This window comes from Castanea sativa, chromosome 8 (genome assembly GCF_040712315.1).
Source record: "Castanea sativa cultivar Marrone di Chiusa Pesio chromosome 8, ASM4071231v1".
Taxonomy (NCBI): Eukaryota; Viridiplantae; Streptophyta; class Magnoliopsida; order Fagales; family Fagaceae; genus Castanea; species Castanea sativa.
Window position 1 is genome coordinate 56,270,118 of NC_134020.1, and position 25,101 is coordinate 56,295,218.

The 25,101-nt window shown below is 35.7% G+C and overlaps 1 protein-coding gene across 1 annotated transcript; it reads right to left on the bottom strand.

Moving 5' to 3' along the window:
- Positions 1 to 1,528: 1,528 nt before the first annotated feature.
- On the bottom strand, positions 1,529 to 17,597 carry LOC142607453 (sphingoid long-chain bases kinase 1). Its single transcript, XM_075778958.1, has 8 exons — positions 17,035 to 17,597; positions 16,542 to 16,913; positions 13,064 to 13,157; positions 12,907 to 12,944; positions 8,393 to 8,539; positions 4,462 to 4,561; positions 2,220 to 3,127; positions 1,529 to 2,042 (listed from the first exon to the last, which is right to left on the bottom strand). The coding sequence occupies exons 1-8, from the start codon at positions 17,548 to 17,550 to the stop codon at positions 1,896 to 1,898; spliced, it is 2,322 nt and encodes a 773-aa protein (XP_075635073.1). The 5' UTR covers positions 17,551 to 17,597; the 3' UTR covers positions 1,529 to 1,895.
- Between the last annotated feature and the right edge of the window lie 7,504 nt (positions 17,598 to 25,101).

Below are 25,101 nucleotides of genomic sequence, written 5' to 3' on the forward strand. Positions count from 1 at the left end.
CAACCCCTCAACATCCTGATATTAGGCCTTGTTTGGTTTTTTTTTTTTTTTTTTTATTTCACAATTTTTCACTCAATTTTCGTCACTCATCACTCATAACTCATCATTCATCATTTATCACTAAAAAAACCCAAAACTCACCTCTATGCTCATTTGACAACAATTAACTCAATTTAAATCCCAAATTTAACTCAACTTTATGTCACTGTCTGGGTCCCACATAGCACTGCTATACTCTACAACGCCCAAGTAAATACCTGCGTGTAATACCTCTCTCCATTTCACACCCCTCCCACAAAAAATCTCAAACTTTTCTCTTCGTTCTCCCCAACTCCTCTATTGTCTGCACCTCTCAAACCCCAAAGCCAAAACGCATCATCCTCATTCCTCATTCCTCATCCTTGAACCCGAGCGCCGCTATACCTCGAAGATCACCATCAACCTGAGCTTCATCTGCCACAACGCCTCCACCCATGAAACTAAGCCCAGACAGCCACCATCACGCACTGAGAACTCTCTCGGGCTGAAGGTGCGGCGCTGTGCGGATGGCGCTTTGGGTCTCACCAGAAACAAAAATCAGTGAATGGAGTTGTGTGGGTCTCGCGCTGAAGGTGTTGATCGGCACTGTGTGGATGGCGCTTCTAGGTTTTCATTATTTTTTTCTTTAGGTTTTGATTTTAGTTTGTGTTTTTAATTTTGGGGCTATTTATTAAAGAGATTGTAATGTCGGTTTGTTAGATTGTAATGGAGGGGGAGCGTATGGGTCTCACCAGAAAATGGAATCGATGAACGAAGCTTTGTTGGAGCTGATCAGTGGAGCTGGGAGTGATCGACAGAACTGGAGTTGGGCGTGAAGTCGTTTCGGTTGTGCTTGTGTCGTGGGTTTGGGAGAAGGAAAAGGGAAAGTGATGAAGTGTGGTTGGGAAAGTAATACCCGTTGGAGCTTTCAGCTTGCACTGATGGGACTACACCCGACAAGGAAGAAAAATTACAGAAAATGCCATTGAGTTAATAAACTCACAACTTGGAAACAACAATCTAGTGTTTCCAAAATTGATAACTCAAAGCTGAAAAAACTCAATTTTGTTAACTAAGTGAACAAAAAAAAAATTGGCCAAACAATGTTGCTGCATATGGGGCCCACGGATTTTGGATGATGAGTTAACAAAACTCAGTTTTGTTAACTCAATTATGCAAAATCCAAACAAGGCCTAATATTTTTAGTATCACTCCATCTATCGGGGAAGAAGGCCCACCTCAATTTGGGTCAAAACGAATCCTTTTTTTTTTTGGGAAGCCCCAACATACTAAAGTCTTAGCAGCAGAATCAGCTTCTATTCTCTGGCACCAATTCTTGCAGGATTATATTACTAGTAGTATCAATTCGTGGAGTGCTAAACTGCCCTCCAGTTGTTAATATATGGATTGTAGGAGCTATTGTGTCTTTTATATATATATATATATATATATATGTACACACACACACACCATGTTTGGAACAGAGATAAAGACATCAAAAGGAGACAGATTTAAAGAAGTGGTTAATCAATAACCAAATGCTTTACAAAACAAATATCTCTGGAGCAATCTCAAGACGATCACAAGGGAGGGGGGAGGGGAAGAATTACAAGAATTGGCAACACGTTGAGCTACTCCCACATGGCAGCAGAGCAAAGATACATTATAGGAGAAAGAAGGAAAGAAACAAATGGGCGAAAAAATTTACACGGACCTCAGCTGTTCAATGGTGCAATGGTGAGGGGGCTGAAAAAGAAATTACAGCACAAGGTATTCTAGTTTGCTATAAGGGTGTTCTCTATATTCCACAACCACAATTAACAAAGCAATAATGTCCCTAGAGCCCATCAAAGAATACAAAAGAGGAAACAAGATTATTATACATGACTAGCAGAGCGACCAATAAGTCTGCACTGTTCTGGAAGCAAAGAAGAAATTACTTGCCCATTGAGTTGAAAGAGCTCACCATCAATGCCACACCCATTGTGTGTGTGCTTTCCAGGCTTAATCTTCACTGACTTTACCTGCATCCGAATGGAAACTTTAGTTACATGGCGCTAGTCCAAATTGATCTACTTATGAAGATCAAACTCCCCACACAAGGAATACAAAATCCCAAGCTCCCCCCCCCCCCCCTACGCAAAAAAAGGGGGAAAAAAGGTCCTCAATGCAAAAGTATAGGTAAGAGCAATGCCCCGTACCTTTACATATTCAACATACGGCAGTGAAAGGTGTCGACCCATCTGCAACAGTACGAAAAATCTCAACAGCCTCAGCCGGCCACTTCCATGAACCAAGAGCATATCCATGGTGTTGTCATCATGCTCAGATTTTGGTGCCACCACCTGAGAATTCTGAACAGTTCTGCAAGCATGGTTGCAAACCAGAATGCCAAGAAATTGTCCTTTCGTAACAACCCATTTCTCTTCAAAACGAGGGGTGACTTCCCTTTTCATTCCTGTTTCCACATCATCCGATGGACCAGGCAATTCAATTGGATTCTCTACATCCCAATTAGGTTCACTATCCCACTTTGGTTCAGTGTCCCATATTGGACCTGGATCAGATAGCGTTGATGAAATATCCTCCTTATCATTTGTTGTGGCATTAGCCCAAGAGCATCTAGAGGCATCATTTGTGCCGGTCCATCCTTTATCAGTCCTTGACTTTGACCTGGTCCTTGGCCAGTTTGGAGTTGTTGACAGAGGTGGCTGAGGATGAATAACCTCTGGCTCTGCTGTTACATTGTTCCTTCCAGATGATAGGCGTTTCGCTTTTGGATCTAGGCCACGCACATAGTCAGATGGTTCAGTGCTAGCATGGGTACTACTACAGGTTGTATCCAAATCTCCTCCAGACATTCGACTAGGGGTCATTATTGAGTCAATACTAGATAGACTAGAGGCTCTAGGAATGCTTTCTTTGCTTGATCTCCTCATAATGTCTGTGTAAAGTTCTGACATGTCAACTACCTCCTGGTCCTCTTTTGATGCTGGAAGATATTCCACTTCATAGTTGTACTTTGGCAAGCATAAGAACTTGAGAAATCCAGCAACAAGATAACGCAGAGGACCAAAGCGCTTCTGATATTTCTCAGAAAGTTCCAACACTGCAACAAAGTGGAAATACAGACACATGAGCAACAAATACTCAAAAACTAATCAGACATTACTGTACCATGCTTTTTTTTGTAGATAATTACTACTGTAACATGCATGTGATACATAACCATTGACAGTAAGTAACTCGTTCCATTTAATATTTCGCTGGTCATTATATTCCTGTTTCACTACTCAATCTATCATTAAAAACTAAAATAATGGATCAAAGTGCAATCAATATAATTCAATGATATCAAAGGACTGCTAATCAGACATAACATTAGCTAATTTACAGGCACTCTAAATGACAAAAATATCCTGTATACAAGAGATTCAAAATCAGCATCTTTTTGACAACAAATCATTGCTTTAAATTCAAACACTACAGAACAAACAATGATTACAGAATAAGAATCAGTCTCACTTCTTGGAGACACCAATTAAAATGGATTAGTGCACCAAGGGAGTATATATGTGCATTAACAGGCTAACAAGCAATGGCAGGTCTGGAACTGTGCTAAAAGATCATTTCAATCATGATCACATGTTTAATAAAAATAGAAAATAACTACCATATGATATAGTGGACTACATACATGGATTAATGTTGCACATATTTACCAAAAGAGTCATAGTCACCATAATTAGCTCAAATACAACCATATAGATAATTCTAAAGACTGAAAATAAACTTAGATTCGTAGTTTTGATAGTACAAACACATGTACTTATATGTCACATTACCAAAACAAAATAAGCTTAGGCATTGTTTTGTATCATTGTATGAATTCGAACAAAAAATATAAATATCTCTAGCTCCCAAATGGAAAAATATGTGAAATTAATCGTCAAATACATTAGGGTAATTTAGTATGCATTGTTGAGGACGTTATTGTCTAGAATTATAAAACAATAATTTATTCCTTTTCCTACTTTAGCACCCAATTAAGCATAGTATGAAATTAACCACAAAATGTATTCACCAATTCTTTTTTTAACAAAATAAGTAAGCTTATGAATCACTTGTAGGGTAAATGCCTGACAATGATGTAAGGCAAGCATCAAGTGTTAGACACGCTTACAAGTCTGAAACTTCAAAAGCATGGCGACAAAGCATTTCTTCTTCAAACTTCACTAGAAAGCAAACATCAAGGAACAAGAAAATTCAAATACAGGTGATCCAGAACCACGAAAAAACAAAACACAGGTACTTGTAGCACCAAATTGTGAATGTGCTCTATTTCACTGTGTTTGCTACTTGGAATGTAGGCCTGATGTGAAATTAATTGACCACTATACAAGTCAAGATTTAAAAAAGGCAATTCCAAGGATCATGATTTACCATCACTAACAAAACCAAAATATGAGACTGTCATCCCAAAGTGAATAACACCAGTCTGAATCCATTCAACCGCAAAAACATCTGTAGCAGTAAGGCCTCCCTGAAACCAACAAAGACTTTCACTAAGTAGGTAAATACATTTTACTAAAAGCCCATAAAAATTATGGATAAGAAGGTAGTTTAAAATATTAGTCTGAAACTTAAATTTTGCAACCAAAAAAACAAAATAGTTCCTTTAATTGTTAAGTAACGACATGAAAGGAGAAATTGATGCAAATATAAATTGCAACTTGTTAGTTAACCTACCCATAATAACGTATCAAAGTAAAGGGAAACCAAATACAATAAAAGAAGTAGAAAAAATCACTTTGAAACTGATCTTTTGAGTAGTTCAGTGGCAAGGATATCTGTCCCTTTGTGTTTGCATCATTTGGAGACTCTTGGTTATGCCAAAGATGGTGTCCTGGAATGCTTTCTTGTTGGAAAGAAAATTTCCATAGCCAGTAGTGGTGGCAAAATATGGAAGGCAATCCCATAATGTTATATGTGGACAATGTGGCGTTAGTGTAATAGTAGGACTTTTGATGGGGTTGAACATCCTATTCATGTTGTCAAAAAGTCTATGCTAAGATGTTCTTATGAATGGAAGAGGAAGTCTGCTATTGTCAACATTCATTCCTGTCATTTTTTTTATAGATTTCATTGACTCCCTAAATATGAGTTTGTAATCCTTTAGGTGTAGTCTGGTACAGTGTATACTGATTACCATCTTTCTTTTTATTGAAATTAATATTTATAATAATAGAGCGATTAAATTTTTATGTTAGCTTTTATTGAAATTATTATTACTTACAGAAAAAGAATCAAATCGAAACTGGAAAGAACTCACTCAATCTAATAAGAAACAGTATATTAAGCCAATTATGCTAATGATCCAACACAAACTCTAAATGTTTATGTGTATTCTTAGAAGCCAATCATTCCCATAAACTCCAATTCTTTCTGCAAGAACATGATCAATCACAAGTCATGCACCCTCCATCTGTATAAAACACATGAACATATTCTTGCAAGTTATGCCATGCCCTCCACAAGTACTTTGTAGTTTTTGGCTGGTAATCTCCATTGCAAGCCATATCACTTACCCCTAGACATCTTTGATTTTTTAACTAGGAGCAATAATGACAATGGTAGCCATCTACAAATTTTGACAATTTAAGTAAATTACATCATTAATAAATCCAACATAATGATTCTGAATAGCATGGCTGCTTCATGGTGAAACTATTAGACAACTGCACTACTGGCCGCTGCCATCATTCTTGCCTACGATGCCCCGTTAGAGGAGATCATAGTCAATAATGAGTTTTATAAAGTGGTTTATGGTGGTTGTTACTACATTATTGGTGTCAACTCTCCAGGTTGGCTAATTAATAAGCATTTTTAGAATTCAATAAGAATGAGCTATGCTTTTTGTGATGCTCCAATTTGATTGATTGCGTGATGTGTGTGGGTGTGTAATGAGTCCTACATCAGATATTTACTGCGTAGATCTAGGCTTTATTAACAACTATAAGAAGCTTCAATTGTGACTAATCTTTTTGAGGTATAGCATAGATGTGACTAGCATTTTTCCTTGGGTCGTAACATATATTATGATGCCCCAATTTGATTGATTGTGTGATGTGTGAGTGTGTGATGAGTCCCACATCGGGTATTTATTGGGTAGATCTAGATTTTATTAACAACTACAAGAAACTTCAATTGTGACTAGTCCTTTTGAGGCATAGCGCAGATGTGGCTAGTACTTTTCCTTGGGTCGTTACATATGGTATCAGAGCCGGCCAGTAACCCTGTGTGGACTCAGAGACACTACCCCACAAAGTGGGCCCTAACGAGGACATTAGGGATTTAAGTGGACGAGATTGTTATGCCCCAATTTGATTGATTGTGTGATGTGTGTGGGTGTGTGATGAGTCTCACATCGGGTATTTACTAGGTAGATCTGGGTTTATTAACAACTACAAGGAGTCTCAATTGTGACTAGTCATTTTGAGGTATAGCGCAGATGTAGCTAGCGCTTTTCCTTTGGTCGTTACACTTTCTTTTTATCTTCAAATTTTATTTTCAACATATATCAGCAAGGGTGTAGTTAGGAGTTCATTAAGAGTGTGGGGTGAAAACAGGGAGGATGGAAAATAGGGAGAGGAAAATAGGGTGGAAAATGCTATTTTCCATTGTTTGGTTGACGAAAGAAAATAGGAGAGACAGAAAATAGAGGAGAAAGTTTTCCCTCCTAAGCCCACTTTTTTTATCCTCCCAAATTGGGAGGAAAATGAGAAGGGAAAAGTAATGAGAAATCTATTTTACACAAATACCCTCTCACCTACCCCTCACATATTATGTAATAAGGGTATAATAGTCAATTTATATAAATTACATTTTTCATCCTTCCATTTTCTCTCCAACCAAACAAAAGAGTTTTCCATCTTCCCACTTTTCCACCCCTCCAACCAAACACACAAGAGGGAAAACCAAATATTTTCTATCCTCTCACTTTTCCATCCTCTCACAATTTTCCATCTTCCTACTTTTCCACTCCTCCAACCAAACGGACCCTAAAGGGATTTTGCTCAAAAGATGTTTCTACAATTAATCTAGCTATAATAAAGGACAATAAATCAATCATCTAGAAGGTTAGATAGTGAAATGTTGGACAATGATAGCAAAGTTGAAACAGTACCATTGACCTGAAGCCACTAGCTCAATTGGCAACTCCTCCCTTGGTAGAAAAAGGTGAACGTGGGTTCAAGACCCACTGGGTGTACATGACTCACCAATTAAAAAAAAAGAGTCAAAACAATGAAATTACAGTCATTGTAATGGCTATATAGGCATTGTTTTGACAACTAGAAGGGGAATAAATTTGCTCATAAAGTAATTAAAGAGTGTTGAAGTATAGTGAACACCAGGTTGTCATCAAAGGCCGTTCATATTAACTATTAAGTCTGTTACAAGACCAATGAGTTCTAGCTCAAATGGTAGGTCCTCCTCCTTTTAAGGGCAAGGTGGAGGGTAAGGTCAAGGGTTCAAGACCCATTGGATGTGTGTGTAACTTATTATGAATAAAAAAAAAATCTGCTGTTAAAAACTTAAAAAGAGAAGCTATGGACATCTTAATAAAAAGCTGGGAAGCACGGGTGTGGCGTTTGGGCCGCCGCACCCGTGTCGAACGCGGCCCGATGCGGCGACGTGCAGGCGACGCCGCTGTCTGCGCGTCCGTGCCGCGTCGGGCAATAAAAAATTAATTTTTTCAGCGCGATTCATGCCGATACGGCGCCGATTCGGGCTGACGCGTGCCGAATCGGCCTGAATCGGTCCGTATCGGGCGCAAAACCGATACCGGCCGAAATTGGCCGATACGGCCAAAATTCAAAAAAAAAAAAAAAAAAAAAACCCAAGTGCGCAACGCACCGTTTTACTTGGCCCCCCAACAAAAAAAAAAAAAAAAAGCAAACGTTGCGTTTTGGGAAAAAAAAAATCAAAAACCCTTATATGCTTAGAGCCCTCACAGATCACTCCCAGCCAAAACCCTTATATGCTTATAGCCCTCACTGTTTTGTTGATGTATCTTTTATTTTGTTTTAGTTTCAAACTTGTGAGTTGTATTTTAATTTTCGAACATCATGGAATGTTTATATAATGGAGTTGTATTCTAGTTATTATTTACTATTGTTCTTAAATTTGATATATGTTTATATAATGTGAAAAAAGTATGTTTAGCAATATATTAAAAATATAAATAAAAATATTTTTAATAATTTTTTAATCGCCGCACCCCGCCGCACCCGCACCCTACTTTTTCAGAAATTGCCGAGTCCCGCACCCGAATCCCGAAACGCACCCGTGCTTCATAGATAAAAAGCATTACCTTCACTATAGCCATTGCAGCAGAAACAGGATCTCTGACTCCAAGAACAGTCCAAACTAATGAATTATCGGAACCAGCAGGTATAATTCCAATTGGTATAGAAATTCCCTCTTTCTGGTTGTGCCGACTAAGTAGGCCATTTAGAACCTGCATAGTAAACATAAATTAATAAATAAAGTAGAAGAAAAAAAAGTAAGACTACATGCTTTTGCATGTGTATAATACAGTTGCAGAATAAAATCACCATTACATCGTAGAGAGAATGGATAAAACTATGCTGCTGTTAAGCATTAGTAGGAATGAAAAGTCTGCTATATTATTTCTGTAGAAATTCTATTCCAATGCTTCCATCAGACCCACCCAGAAGAGTAAGATCCTAAAACTAGCCACTAACAATTCTTCTACAAGGGTGCAACTCAATTTGTTCAGCCTAAAGCTGAACAAAACTAACCTGAAAGTTGACAAACCATATGCGCTACAAATTGGTAATGTTATTCCCACATCAGTTTTGTCAAAATCCTCCTGTCTCATACTCTCATCTCTCTCTCTCTCTCCAAAAAAAAAAAAAAAAACACTCAGCCAATTCCGACAAATAGTAAGTTTCTTGCATGGTCTCACTTATCCCATTCCCATAAACAAGACCAACCATCAATGTTGTATCTGTAGCTAGAACTAAACCTGAAATTTCAATACATAAGTTTAAGAAGTCGTCAGACACACACACAGACACAGATGATGTGAACATCTATTCTCCTTTAGCCAAAGACCAGGAAACTTGGTGCAAGACTGTTGATACAAACTAACAGGAAAAGCAAAAGGAGCCCAGCAAATGCCTTCAATGCAACTGATGTTGGATCCCTCCACTCTGTAGAATGGTTATTAAGGTTTGAAAGGTTGGTTACAGCTTACATGAATAGTGATTTGGAAAATGGAGTTAAGGTTTTTATATGTGTAGTTCAACAATTTCATGTCTGGTTTGCTTCAGGCAACAATCACATCAGTTTAAAATTAATTAAGGGGAAAGATATCTACAAGACAATCACAACCTGTAAACAGAACTTAAAAGCTGCCTATCAGCATTAAAATGTTCTGTCACCATGAATGACCATATACACTGCATATAGTGATGTAAGAGAATATAAGCCCAAGGGAAAAGGCCCACTCACTATATTACTGTGAATAATGTCTTTTATTTATCAAGAAAGCACGGGTGCAGCTCCAGGGTCGCTGCACCCACACCGGACTTGTCCCGACGCGGCATCTAGCGTCTAACGTGCCGATTCGCCCTTTTTTTTTTCCATATCACGCCGATTCGGCCTGAAACCGGCCGATTCCGGTGGAAACGGAGCCTAAACAACCGAATCGGTCCGATTCCGGCCAAAATGGCCCCCGAAACAGACAGATACGGCCGCCAAAACAGGCCGAAATGGGCCGCAGGCCGCCATTCTTCTGCTTCATGTGGTCTTGTGAGGAAAAAAAAAAAAGAAGAAGGAAGAAGAAGGTGAGAAGACACAAAGAAATGGTTAGAACATGTGAGGAAGAAGAATAAAAGTACATAACAAAAGAATATAAATTAAGTAGGTGGAAAAGTCAATTGTTTCATGTGGGTGGGCTTGGGAATTGGAAAAGGAGTAAAGGAACCTTCTTGAAAGGTGGTTTTTTGTTTACAATTACCAAAAATATTGATTTTATTCAAAACAAATCATAAATAATTGTTTTTTAATAATAAACTCTACCCTTTATTTGAATTTTTTTATATAAAAAATATTAAATTTACTATATAAAAATATTTTTAATCGCCACACTCCACCGCATCCTGCTTTTTCAAAAATTGCCAAGTTTCGCACCCACACCTGAATCTGGAAGCGCACCTGTGCTTCATAGTTATTTATCCATGTTATGTTATTTTTATTTATTGTTATTGTTGTCTTTATTATGTTAAAAGGTCAAGTGACTAGCATGTGACTTTTGATGAAATTAAATGAAATTAAATGGATGGATTTAATTACTATATGTAAGATGAAGAGCTAGGATTCTAGGGTCACTTAAAGCTGTTATAGCTTCTTTTGAATCATTGTAGGTAGAATTTTCTGATCTAATTGATGAAATTCAGATCTGAATATTTATTGAGCTCTTTGAGCTTAGAAATTGATATTCTATTGTTCCGAATTCAATCCTATTATTTTCTCTTTGCTATGATCTTGTTTTATCTATTTATTCATTCATTAAATAATTAAAGCCCATAAAAATATTTGTGGGAGGGAGGAACTCGAGAAGCAAAGGCATGTGGCATTAGAACATCCCGAGGAGGCAATTGGCCTTCACTCTTCATCAGATTGGGTTCAGCCTAGACAAGACAACCAAATACCAAAAACAGAGGGGACTGTTCAGGCCGAGGAGGGAAGCTAGGAGTAAGCTTCCCTTGGGGGACCGGGGTCCCAACCTAGAACTAACAGGATGGAGAGCCGAGGAAGAAAGTAAAGACATGCAGGCAGGGGAAGGAGGAAGCTTTCTGATAAAACATCCATCACCTCCGTATAAAATGCACTGTACCAACTCAACCTGCCACATTTAATGGCATAATGACCCTAAACAGTGTCTTTACAGCTTGCAACCTACTCTACCACCACTAGCAAGACACTGATGGGACAAGTTTCCAAGTGAGGATCCATAACAGTCCAAGTGGAAGGCTAGGATGCAACCCCAGCTACAATAAAAAGGAAGGAAGCTCCACTAAGAGAGGGGATCAGAAAAAAAAAGAGGAAAACAAGGAAAGTAGAGAGAAGAACTAAGAGCTGTACTATTGAGAAGTGTGTAACCCAAAGAATCATCTCTCCTCGGCTAAACCAAGGAAGATCTTGAATAAGAATCCCTGCCTTTCACTTTTTTATTTTCTTCTTAAATTATTGTATGGGATGTTTTTCCTTTCTTTAGCAATCACTAAGTTATGCTATTAAGATTTAAAGGATAGTCCCTGATAACCCATCTCTATAAATTAATTGCACTGGGCTCGCTTGTCAGCCCATTCCTGTTTAGATTGGGCCTGATTCTTGTTTTGCCCCCTACAATATTGATGTCTTAATATGCTAACGTTTAACAAACATATCAGCCTAATAGAATTGTTGTACCTAGATAATGATAATAAAATTAAATCATAAATCTCTTTTCTTTTTTGAGTCTTTGATAAATGGCAGTGTGCAGTGTGGCACACAAAAATTTCATTAGTTTGAATTTTGAAGTTCACAAGAAGGGTTAGGGACTCATGGCACACAAAGCAAAATGAAAAAAGAACCAAGAAGAAAAGGATGAACAAAACTGAAAGAAGGACCAGGGGCTAACAAAGGAGAGGGGATTGGCAATATGAGGCTGACGACTAGAAACGTGGCAACATGTCTCTGTATCTGCTTCTGCAGTTTTGCTGCTTTCTTTCTTTTATTATCATTTTTTCTTTACCGGCCAAAACACCAGATATCAGCTCATATGTCAGGAATTAACCAGTGTTTTGAACGATACAATTCGAGAGGTTTTCAGTACTGGTTTACCAACCAGTACAACAAATACTGGCCAATATGATATTGTATTGAGCAATTTGCTAAGAACTTCTAAATAAGAAGCTAAATCATTTTCAGAAAGTTCACTAGCAAAGTGGTAGCGAATTACTAAAGCATAAAGACCAATAACATTACACCCAAAATAAAACCTATAAACCACAAGAAGAACCCATATCCAAAATTCTACATATTAGTATATTACACTTATGTTTGACTAGTAGGATTTTTTTTTTGATAAGTGTATTTGACTATTAGGACTTAACAAACAAAAACTAATACTTCTATAAATTCTAGAAATTCTATGAGTTTCCAATATTATCAAGAACTTAGAATTTTGTTAATTTGTCCTCCTTTTTAGTTAACTCCCCTCTTTTTCTTCAAATCATACATCTTTGGGTATATCATGAAAGTAGACTAGCAAAAGCCTTGAATTATCAAATTTTTTTTTTGATAAATAACGTAAGAATATTATTAATAATAATGAAAAAAGAAGTCTCCAAGCCGAGTACATTGGGGATGTACTATGGGTACAAAAATCAAGAAACAAAAGAACAACGGTCAAGAAAAATAGAAAAGAAAGAACAAGAAAAATGAGAAAATGTGGATTGGATTATTGCAATAAAGTATTATGCTGATTAAAGTATTATTGCAATAAATAGAATCTGGAGAAGATTCAAATCTTTTTCATGGGTAATATGTGGATTGGATTTTCTACATTTTAACCACCAAAGGATTCTGTTCTTGATATTTATCATTTGTTATGTACTCATTGGCTTCAGAATAATATTCTTGTCATTTGATGTAAATTTAAATACAGCAAGCCTCACACTCTTTTATCTTTCTGAGATTGATGTCAATATACCTTCCCATATCTTCAACAGCGATACAAATAGTAATACATGCAAAAGAAAAATTGTAGATTTGTAGAACACTCGTCAGAAATGACCAACGCAAATGACTTACCTCATTAATAATTCCATCACCTCCAACACATATGATTCCTGAAAAAAGTACAATTTGTACAAACTGATTAAACCACAAAGATGTTGAACATAATCAAAAAGCAAGAACAAAAGCAAACAAAACGGATGCCATGATATGATTAGCCAAGGGATAGTACCATCAGGACAAGTGCTGATGTCAACACTGGATGCAAGTTTTCTAGCATGACCAGCAGATGTTGTGTTTACGATCTCCAATTTAAAGCCTGCAAGCTGTCACAGTTGCAACTCCACATGAATATATGAAAATGGACGAAAAATGTTCAAGGAACTACTTCCTACCTTAGTAGGATTAAAGCAACCGTTAAGTTCAAGATCTATAATTCATTTAAAAAATAAAATAGAAGCAGAAATGACATAGGACAAAACCAAACCAAAAGTCTGACGATTGACAATTTAAGAAAAAAAGTTATGTATTATGGATTGGTGTTATATGTGCAAATGTAATGGTGAATCTATGGACCATCTCTTCCTTCATTGTCCAGTTGCTACGGATTTGTGGGCTATGGTTTTGGATTTATTTGGAGTAAATTGGGTTATGCCAAAGTTTGTTGTTGAGCTTCTTGCTTGTTGACAAGGTCAGTTTGGTCACCATTGTAATGGACATATATGGATCATTGTTCCACACTATTTGATGTGTGTAAATAGCATGTACTTTGAAGATAATGAGGGATCTCTGTCTAATCTCAAGTTATTCTTTTTTTAGAACCTTATTGGACTGGTTGTCAGTGTGGAGAAACCAATTCTAATCTTCAATTCCTGATTTACTTGATTTATGTATTTTCTATATTTGATTTATATACCCCTGTATACACTTTGTGCACTTGGGTGATTCTTTTTTTTACATCAATAAATCTTTATTACTAATCCCAAAATGCAACATGAAAATTTATGAACAAGAAAAAAAAAAAAAAGATAAAGAACCTAGGAGTTAGCACCTAGGCTTACTTGGAGTTATCGCCAAGTAAAAGAGAACCTCTAAGAGTCAACACTTAGAGTTGGCTAGAGTCAACATTAGACCATTATGACATTTTCAAGAGAAATTTTATTCATCATCAAAATAGTCCACCTCTGTAAACCCTAATTCTAACTAACATAGAAAACCCTAATTCTAATTGACTTAGGAAATTCCGGTTATTGAATTACAAAAATACCATTGACTCTAGGAAAATGAAATAAAAATACTAATAAACCTAATAAATTACTAAAACCTAAAATAAAATATAATTGACCAATAAAAATACAATTGACTCTAAAATCAAATAAGACTAGATTAAAATAAATCTTTCCTTACACTTCCCACATCAAGAATTAATGGAATGCTTATAATATCCCCTTTGCCCGATAAAACTATCTTAACCATAGGATAATAAAGAATATAGAGAAAGCAATGGATTGCAATGATGAATCTTTGATGGGTAGATGATTTTTGTCATGATCTCGCACTTTTAGCGGTTACTGGCATGACAAATCTTAAGCCATGAGCTCCATCCTTTTTTTTTAAAGGTAATAAATGATTTTAAGAACTATACAGCCAGTACATCAGTTCTTGAGATCAGTGAGTTTAATGGGTGTATACCCGTCGAAACACCAAAGAACTATAATGAGTCAATAAAATCTACTAAAGGAATCAACTGAAAGCCAAGGAAACAATGAGCTAAGTTTTAAATTAACGATTATTCCAAAAACTTAAACTATCGGAAAATGATGAATTTAATCACTTAAACATAGTTTTAACACTCTCCCTCACTTGTGACCCTAAACTTCCCCTTAATAAGTGGGGGCCCAACAAGTGAGAATTTAACATTTTAAATAGAAGGTAGAGCGAAGACAAGGATCGAACTCAGGATCCCCTACTCTGATACCATGTTAAATCACCGATTATCCTAAAAGTTTAAACTATTGGGATATAGTATATTTAATCATTTAACCCATATTTCTAACACTAAGAAGCATCAACTTTATCTTCACCATGGACAGCTCCCACCCATTCAATAATCTTTGATTCCTCTCCCTCCACAGAGTCCAAAACAAACACGATGAAGCTAAATTCCAAGCTCTATGTTTGAAGGTACTTGGTTTCCTCCTCCAACCTTGATGTATCATGTGCACAGATTTAGGCATCCCGCAAAACTCCAAACAAATTAAACACAACCTCCAATAACTCCCTAGCATAAAAAACAGTGGTGTAGCAGGTGATCCAGATGCTCACTGTGCCTCTTGCACATGCTACACTGGTTGCCAATGAACATCCCTCGTTTCAAAAGATTATCAATGGTAAGTGTCTTTCCCAACATTGTCGTCCACACAAAAACAACTACTTGCATGAATTCACCCTCAATGTGGCCTTCCAAGGAGAACTTGGCATGAACGGATTGGGAAGGAAAAAAAATCGTTCCTGTTGAGTTTCCAATGCAATTTATCATCCATCCCAAGTTGGAACCATTGATCCCAATCCTACATTGACCTTAGTCTCTAGTAGGAACATTACAATTGGAGCCTTTGTTGCTGCAAATTTTTCCTACTCCTAGTGACTTTGGGGGCGCATCTTAAAACCATAGTTCAACTCTAGACCCAGATTTGGAGAAGAAACAAAAACCATAGTTCAACTCTAGATACTAATCAAGATTGAGTATATATTAGATTTCTAAGTAGTTTAGTTCCAAGAAGTCAATTTACTGTTTAAACACCACACAACCATCAAATTCCCTCAACATTCATTTAAAAAACCTTTTTAAAACTTAACCTACCTAGGCCCTTAACAACAATCCCTATTCAAGAATCTTTAAAGATCATATCAAGAATTCTAATTTAGTGCTAGCCCATTAACGTTTATACATAACTTCGAACGTCTGGTTCACTTATTCCATAACATCAGCTACCTCTGGGCTTGTCAGCTTTATGTTCCTATATAATCATTTAGAAGCAAGGAGCCGTGCAATCCTCAAAGGAAATGTGAAAAACTACTTAGGTACTTAGACGTTCTGATAGAAGGCAATAGAGTACAAATTTGGGTGTTTTCTTGAGCCGACTTCCATCCCACATCAAACGGCATTAAAATATTTGTTCCACCTTTATATATTTTTCCACAAACGCATCCCTTATTTTCCAATAAGTTCAGTGACATCATTGTCATCTACACCATTACTAGGATTTGTCGTAATTTGTTGACTCTTCAATGTCCTAATGCAAAAACTCATGCCCATGAGGTTGCTCCAAGATATGTTGGGATAGAATGAGTTACGATTTAAGGTAAAACAGTTCATGGCATAAAAAGTGTTAAAACATATGCATATGATCAGGCCTGCAAATTCACATAAAAGAAGCTGTCCACAAAGAACTATTTCATTTTTTTGGGCAGGGGTGTAGGAGAACAAGGGGAATTGAAAATTACAATAGCAGTTCAGAGCAAAGACAACAGATCATATAATACATTTTTCTACATGGAAATTAACGCTTTCACAAGCATGCAGACATGCGTGCACATTTAATTCTAAAGGTTTGCATTAATATATGACCACCCCCGCTTGAGAATCAGCAGAAACAAACAGCATTTGCAGATGGAAGTGAAGGTTAAATTATTGGTGATCAACATACCTTAAATATTGGCTCCACAATGCCATGGAAAACTTTACTTGAACGACCACGTCCTGACCGTGGGTTTAATATAACAAGCATTTTCGGTGGATTCTTACATTTGAACAGTAATTCGGGAGGAGTATCTGTTGGAAGTAATTCTGAAGAAGCCTGCTTCTTTGAAGAAACCAAAGGGTGAGGCAAACAATTAACAAAACACTGCTGATCCGCAAACCCACCAACCCATTGAACAGCTTCTTCTATGGTAGAAGCCAAGAAACGAAAATCCTTGCGACTTCTTCGAGGTTTGATAAAACAAGAGAGACCACATGAACCCTTTTTTAATGGATAAGAATGTACTGTAAAATGTCTGAGACCATTATTATAGGAAACCTGTCAAAGAGTCAAAGAATAAAAGTATTTGAGTCCTGCATGACAATAGCCAAATGTGAAAAGAAACTTGTTTCGTTTTCCTAGTAGGTAACATGTAGTGGGCATGGAAGAAAGAGCTTACAGAGATGACATCATCAAGAGACAGCAAGTGAGAACCCCAAACTAAAGCCCTGCTGGTAAGTTTAGCATCAACGGCTACTTGGCCGGTAACATCGGTATTAGAGGTTTGCTGCACATCAGTAGCATTGTTATTGGAGGTCATTCTCTTATCCCAAACCAGCTTTCCGGAGAAGACCACATATCCCAACAAATCAGACTTTTCATCTCCTCCTGCAGCTGCAGCTGCCGCCCCCCCTAGTCCAATGTCAATCCTGTGCTCAAAGCTCTTGGGTTTGACAGGGCCATCAGCAGGGGTGGGGACACCAGAGAGGTTGTTGGTGATGGTGGCGGTGGTGGTGGTACGGCGTGATTGTCTACGTTTCTCAGGGAAAACAATAGGGGAGGAGTGCTGGCCCACTGTGGCAATTTGTGAACACAAACCCAAGCGGCGCTGGGGGGTGATCACTCTCAAAGGTGAAGTGGTATCAATACTATTACTAGTACTAGTATTTCTGGGAAGGCTCCCACTCTTCTGCATATCTATCTCTATATCTGCCTAATTCTCTCTTATGCTTGTAGCTTTTTTAACTGCGTATTTGTTGCAAACAAACAGAGAACAGATAATTAAATATATATATATATATAGTAGATAAATGGATAGATATGGAAGGGGAATGATATCTTTCTTACATGAGCTGGATTTAAGTAGACAATTATCCAATCCAATCCGTAAACGAGACCCAGCAATGGCGTGGAAATTTAAGAAAAAGAAAAAAGAAAAAGATCAGATCAGCCTGCAAATATTTACATTCGTTTTTTCTTTACAATTTCTATAAATTTCAAATCAACATCGGTATCCATTGGGTACGTAACATGATGAATTGAATTAAAAATTGAAAGGTAGATATAATTGAGAAATGTAAAAGGGGGTAGGTCAGATCAAGAACCAGTCGATATGATATGAGAAATAAAAAAGAAAGAAAGGCACAAAGATGAGGAAGACGAAAAAGGAAAGAAAGACTTACAGACAGACAGTCACAGAGACAGCGAGAGAGAGAGAGAGAGAGAGCTGAATTGAGCAGATCCTAGTAACCGGAAGCTTCTGACAAAAAATGAAGGTATTTATTTATTTAGTATTGTATTTCTTTTCTTCCTTCTTTGGCTGTGATGTCATGTGGGCAATCAGATGAAGAGAAGATGAACTGCAAAAGACTGAAACCTAAAAGGCTTTAGCGATTAGCGAGACCCCCTCTTTCTTCGGGTAATACTTACTTAATTCATCTCATTTCATTTTCTCATTTCTAAATTCTATTGTATTTACAGGCAATATGTGCTCACCTCTCTCTCGCCCTTTATTTTATTTTACCTACTACTACTTTGTCCGACTAAACATCGAACCACAAACAACAAACCCCTCAACCAAAAATCTAAATAAATATATTTATTTATTTATTATTGTGAAGGATCATCGAATGTAGAATCCCGTCTTTATCAAGTTATCTAATAATAAATATTTCAAATTTGGGAATATTTTTTTTTCTTAAATTACATTTCAATTCATTTAAGTTAATTTTGTCTATCTAATCATATCATGTCATATAGTTACTATATAATAAAAGTGGGACTTAATTAAAAACTATACTTGCACTAAAAAAGTACGATGATCTTATGCTTCAGGGACAAGTTTGAGAATTTCAAATTGTCACAGGCACTTTGAATGGGCATAATGGTATGTTTTATTTATTTATTTTTTTTTTTGTTGAATTGTGTCCTTATGTTTTTTGTTCTTTTTGTGACTTTATGATTTTTTTATGTTATATAAATTATATATTCAAAAATAGATTTTGTTTTGATTTGTAAAGTTTTTGTCTAGAAAACAAAAATTGATGTATTGGATGCGTATTATTATTGTTAATTTAGTACATGTTATTTCCTCATTTCCTCTTTGAACAATGAATTGATGTCTCATATTTGTGTAAACTAATGGGTAACCTTATGCATATGTACAGGTACAACTAAAAACAATCACAATTATACAGTTCAAATTATGCATGACACTAGCTTAAACTTTTTAAAATTCACACATTTCTAAAATATATAATGGTTTCTCATTATATATGTAAGTGCACAGTTGCACCTGGCCCCAAGAACAGTTACGGGCTCAGGCCCAATGAGCCTTAAACAATGTAATTTGTAGAGTGTGGGCTTGAAACCCAAGTTAGAAGTGTTTGAGGATTAAATGGCAAGCCAAAGATTATAAACACTTGAAAACAACAAAGAATACTATAAGTCAATCTGCTCGGACGTAAGCCGAGAACTGTTCTTATATTATTTCTCTCTCTCTTTTTCTCTTTCCTTTAGGTTACCAAGAGGGGATCCCATTTTCTGTCTTAGATTGCTCTTTAAATACTACTCTTTTGAATACTTTGTACATGTGTTGCCTCACCTCCCCCTTAGCCTAGATATTTCTTTTCTCAGTGCCTTTTAATAGTAACCAGAAGTTTCTTTTCCACTGTTCAGGTGTCACTTCCCCATAAATGCGGCCAGGGTGGTAGGTGCAGGGTCTTTAATGTGGAGGTGGCAGCCTTTATCTTTGACATTTCTTCAACACCGGTGCTTCTGGGGCATTCTAGGGTTTACCCCTTTTAACCATTGGCCTTAACCGTGTCATCCCCTAATCTTTACTACGAAATCCCGAGTTCTTCGGTGTCCATCCGAGGGTAAGTTCACCCTCGGCTGGATCCTCGGATCCTCGGCGTATGGGCCGACCCATAGTACTAACAAATTCTAAACCCAGGAGCAGGTCGGCCTTCCTTAACGCGGCCCAAAAGGCCCACATTCTCATCAGGATCTTTTTGCCCCCCACAATATATATATATATATATATATATATATATATATATATGTATGTGTGTGTGTGTGTGTGTGTTGTGATTTAAAAGTTAATTGGATTTAACTTTTTTAGTTTTTGAATCTAATAAATTCACTTGCCACAAAAATTAAAAAAATTAGATGGACATGTGACGCAAAATTGGACTCTAATTGAAATTCAATTTAGAATATAATTGGATTTGAACTTTCCAATTTTTACATTCAATGATTTACTTGGCACAAAAATTAAAAATTAAATGGGATACGTGGTATAAAATTGAGAATCCAATTAAAATCTAATTGAATTTTCTATGAGTTTGGCTTTTAATATATAGTTCAAAGATATCATAAGCCAAGGCTTTGCATCTATAAGGTATCTTTTTATTTCATATACTTAAGGATTTTTGTTTTTGTTATTGTTTTGCTCTCTACATGGAATTTGAATATTGTATTTTTTTTTACTAATCTTATATAATTTCAATTATGTATAAAATAATTTTAACTAAGTCTTGCATCACAGGAGCATAAAATGTTTGATGGATAGGTTTACTATATATATATATATATATATATATATATACACACACAATTTAGGGTGTAAAATGTTGATACTTAGATGTTGCTTTACAATGTTAAGTGTTGATATCAATTTGGAGCTTTGTCAAGTTTTGAAAGTCTAAAATTTTGATAAAGAGTAATCAAGGATGGCTCCATGTATAAGTCAAGGTGTTTAAAAGACCACACTAACTTGCAAAACAAAATGTGTGTGTGTGTATATATATATAATATTTATATACTAGACTAACTTATTTTGACCACCTTAGTAAAAATGTGAACACCCTGACTTGAGAATCATAAGAATATGAGTTCACAAAAATAAGAGTAATGCTATATTTACAACATCTTCACAATAATTTCACAACAAATTCTATGTGGTAAACTGTTACTAATTTTAATTTGGCTAAATACTATCATTACTTTTTAAACAACCAATAACAACTTATCACATAAAATTTGTTGTGAAAATATTATAGACATAGCATTACTTTAGAATTAATTTTCCCCCCCTTGTCAAATATAATCCTTAACCCCTTTTTAAAAAGAACTTAAATAACAACAATAAAATTGGCTCAAATAACAATAAAATAACCACACAAAAAAAGAGATTAGACCAAATAACAAGTGAACAAATTATTCAACAAAAACTTATTAAAAAAAATACAAAAAATAAAAATCTCTGATTATTTAAATTTGTAACTCATTCAAACTATTGCATAAAAATAATCCCTAATTTCATTTTTCATTAAAAAAATGTATCAAAACAAATATTGTGATTGTAAGTGCACAATTGCACCTGGACCCAAGAACAGTTATGGGCTCAGGCCCAATGAGCCTTAAACAATAAAAATTTGTAGAGAGTGGGCTTGAAACCCAGGTTAGAAGTGAGTGAAGATTAAATGACAAACTAAAGATTGCCAGTATTTGGAAACAGCAAGAAGTAATATAAATAGGTCTCCTCGGACGTAGGCCGAGAGTTGTTCTTATATTATCTCTCTCTCTTTGTCCTTTTTCTTTTTAGGTTACAAAAAGTCCCGTTTTCCATTTCTGTTCTAGATCTCCCCTTAAATACTCTTCTTTTTAATACTTTATACACGTGTTGCCCCAACTCCTCCCTTAGCCTAGATATTTCTTTTCTTAGTGCCTTTGAACAGTAACTAGAAGTTTCCCTTCCACTGTTCAAGTGTCACCTCCCCATTAATGCGGCCAGGGTGGTAGGTGCAGGGTCTTTAATGTGGAGGTAGCAGCCTTTACTTTTGACACTTTCCCAACATCGGTGCTTCTAGGACATTCAAGGGTTCACCCCCTTTAACCACTGGTCTTGACCGTGTCATTCACGAACCTGTACCATGAAGTCCCGGGTTCTCTGGTGTTAGCCCGAGGAGAAAAACATCCTCGGCTGGATCCTCGGATCCTCGGCGCATGGGCCGACCTAAAGTACCAACAAGCCCTAAACCCAAGAGCAGGTCGGCCTTCCTTAGTAAGGCCCAACGGCCCATATCCCTATTAAGATCTTTTTACCCCCCACAGTGATTATGAGTTTTTCTTTACAATGTCAACATTTATACTCTCTTTGGCTTTGAAGTTGCAATAATCCTTAACAATTCAATTTGACTTGTATTTGTAGCAAATATCATCTCTCTCTCTCTCTTCTCTATTATCATTTCAAACTTTCTCTCACTTTATTATTCTGGTCTCAATATCCTCAATTCCCACTTTATCTTTTATCAATCCATTTTTTTTCTTTGTTAGTAAAAAGAAATTGTAATGTTTAATATATTTGCGTGTTTTTTTTTTGGCATTGATATATTCAATTTATCTCTTTATTAAATTTTGTATAATTTAATTTTCTTAGTGACCAACCTAAAAATAATTCACAGAGTTGCCATTGAGAATAATCCTTAAAAGGAATAATGATACACTAAAAGCATTATGTATAAAGAGGTATTCAACAATCTCCTAACAGCATGGTACATAAATAGATATTTGATAAATTTCTTTTTATTATTGTAGAATTTCACATTATAGCATATTGTTCATTATCATCTACCTAAGACATCAATCAATCATGTTTTGCTAGTATTTTATTGTAAAGTGATATTGTCTAGTGTTTTTTAATAAAAAAAGAAGTTAATAGATGTTCTGTGGGAATTATTTTTTTATTAAAAAATAAAATTTTGACAAATTTTTATATTTTCTATAAAAAAAAGTATTGAAAATTTTCTTAAAGTTGTCAATTAACAAATATTTAAGAGCACCAATTAACAAGACAATTTTTTTTATCTATACTATTAATAACAAAATTAGCCTCTGAGACTCTTCTATTTTTTGGGTAAAATTTAATAATTTGCATCGATTATAATTTGGGATTACTGCATTTTTCAATCACAAAAATACCCAAGGATGTGATGAAAAATTATGCGTTTTCAAGTGAAATAATTTTTCATCACACCCCTCGATTTTTTTTTTTGTGATTAAAAAATGTAATAATCCCAAATTATAATTAATACAAATTATTAAATTTTATCCAAAATATAGAAGAGCCTCTGAGCATGCGTGTGAGCGCGTGCTCAGAGGCTAGTCTGTTCTTAATTTAGACAGCAGTTCTAACTTTTTAAAAAATTCTTTAACAAAATTAATGAAATCAAAACTTAGGATATGAATAAGCACCATTCTACACCAATGGTGAATTTTTTGTTTAATATTATAAGAGTATTTAGAAAGAAGAAAAAAAAAAAAAACCAAAAAGTCCTTCACCAGTTCGGCATTTCACTTTTACTATCCACATCCCATGTTTTCTTATTTTTAAAAGTTCAGTTAAATCACATTCGGATATTCTTTTTAAAAAAAATCACATTAGGATATAGTTATATTTGAATCCAAATTAATTTAGCCACATACACAAACTCATTTGAAGTTTTTCAAACTTCTCATAATCATCTTGTCTTAAAGATACTATAAATTTGAAGCGCATTAAAATATTGGAAATACAATATTACATCCAAATTTATTTTTAAGAAATATTGCACATCTTTAATTCAATAAATAAAATAATGATATATAAATATGAATGATAGTGTGGGTACTCAGGATTTTCACCTCGGACCAAGGGCTGGCCTTGTAATCTCGTAGGCTTGACACCTTTGTGTCCCACATCGAAGAGAACTTCCCCCACTTTCTGCCTTATAAGCTGTGAAGCGAATGAGTAGTAACTGATGGTACACAAAGGTAGAAAGTGGGGGAAGTTCTCTTCGATGTGGGACACAAAGGTGTCAAGCCTACGAGATTACAAGGCCAGCCCTTGGTCCGAGGTGAAAATCCTGAGTACCCACAGATAGTATTGAACATATTATAATAACTTAAAAACAAAATTAAGTTGCGATTAATCCAAACCTTTTACCTTGTTCTTGATTTGCACATTATCATGAATATCACCAAAAAATAAAAATCATGAGCATCACATATGCTAGTTGGGTTCAAATTGCATCATACTTTCAAGGTAGCCAATCAATCCATTCATCCCATTATTTTTGGGATTTTCAAACCCATGAAAAGAACCATTGCAGAACATTGTAAAAGATTGTGAGGAAAATTTAAAAACAATAAATGTGTATTTTTTTTTTCAAAGTAGAATTTCATAAATTTTGTCATAATATTTTAAATTTTAAATACATATATATACACCATCTCCTACTATAGGAGGCATGTTTTGAAGCCAAACTTTCTGTAACAGAGGACCCAAAACCCAAAAGTAGTAAAATTTGCTAAAGTTGCATTTAAAAAGTTCACACTATCAATGCGCCATGATCGGAAACTTATTTCTCATTTACACAATGCTACTACATTTCTCAATCCTCATTTCTAGATATTGCTAAGTATCTTTCCACTTTCTTTTTCATTCTTGTTGACGGTGCAAGCTAAAGAGCCATCTTTCAACAAACTCATCCGCTAACTATAAAAATAAAATCATCAAATTTGGTGAATACAAGTTACTAATACCGCATGAAACTGATAAAACAGTTATAGAAGTGAAAAGAAAAAAAAAAAAATATATATATATATATATATATATTTTAAAAAAAAAATACTACCAAAACTCATTAGGATTTTGGAGCCAAACATGGGAAGATCATCTTTATTTTAGTGGGAGGCAACATTTTTTTATGCGTGGTAGCACCTTTTGTTTTGCTACGCGTTTTTTTTTTTAATGAATAGTATCAAAGAAAATGAGTAGAGAGTCACGTTGATGTATTATGCATCTGCGGGTGAAATGATTTTTTCATCACAACCTTAGGTTTTTTTTTTTTTTGTGCTTAAAAATATACTAATCTCAAGTTTTAATGGATATTGTACAGTATACGGCAATAAGCCCATTTTCCCTCGAGCCCAAAATAGAATAGGCCAATGAACAGTACCAATTGTGGGCCCATCATTGGTCGTCTTAACCATTAAGCTACCTAAAAGTGTCAGCCCATTGCTTAGGAGTTTGGTGTACGACTATACCTCGGATACACCATGATTGGTAGATACCCCGATGTTGCTCGGCTATACCTCGGCAAACCGGGAGTGCCTTGGGAGACTTTGCTGACGAGCAAGTCTCAATGGCTGGCACTAGTTCCAATGTCTCAACTCCCATTCCCAATGAAGCATATTCCTTGTC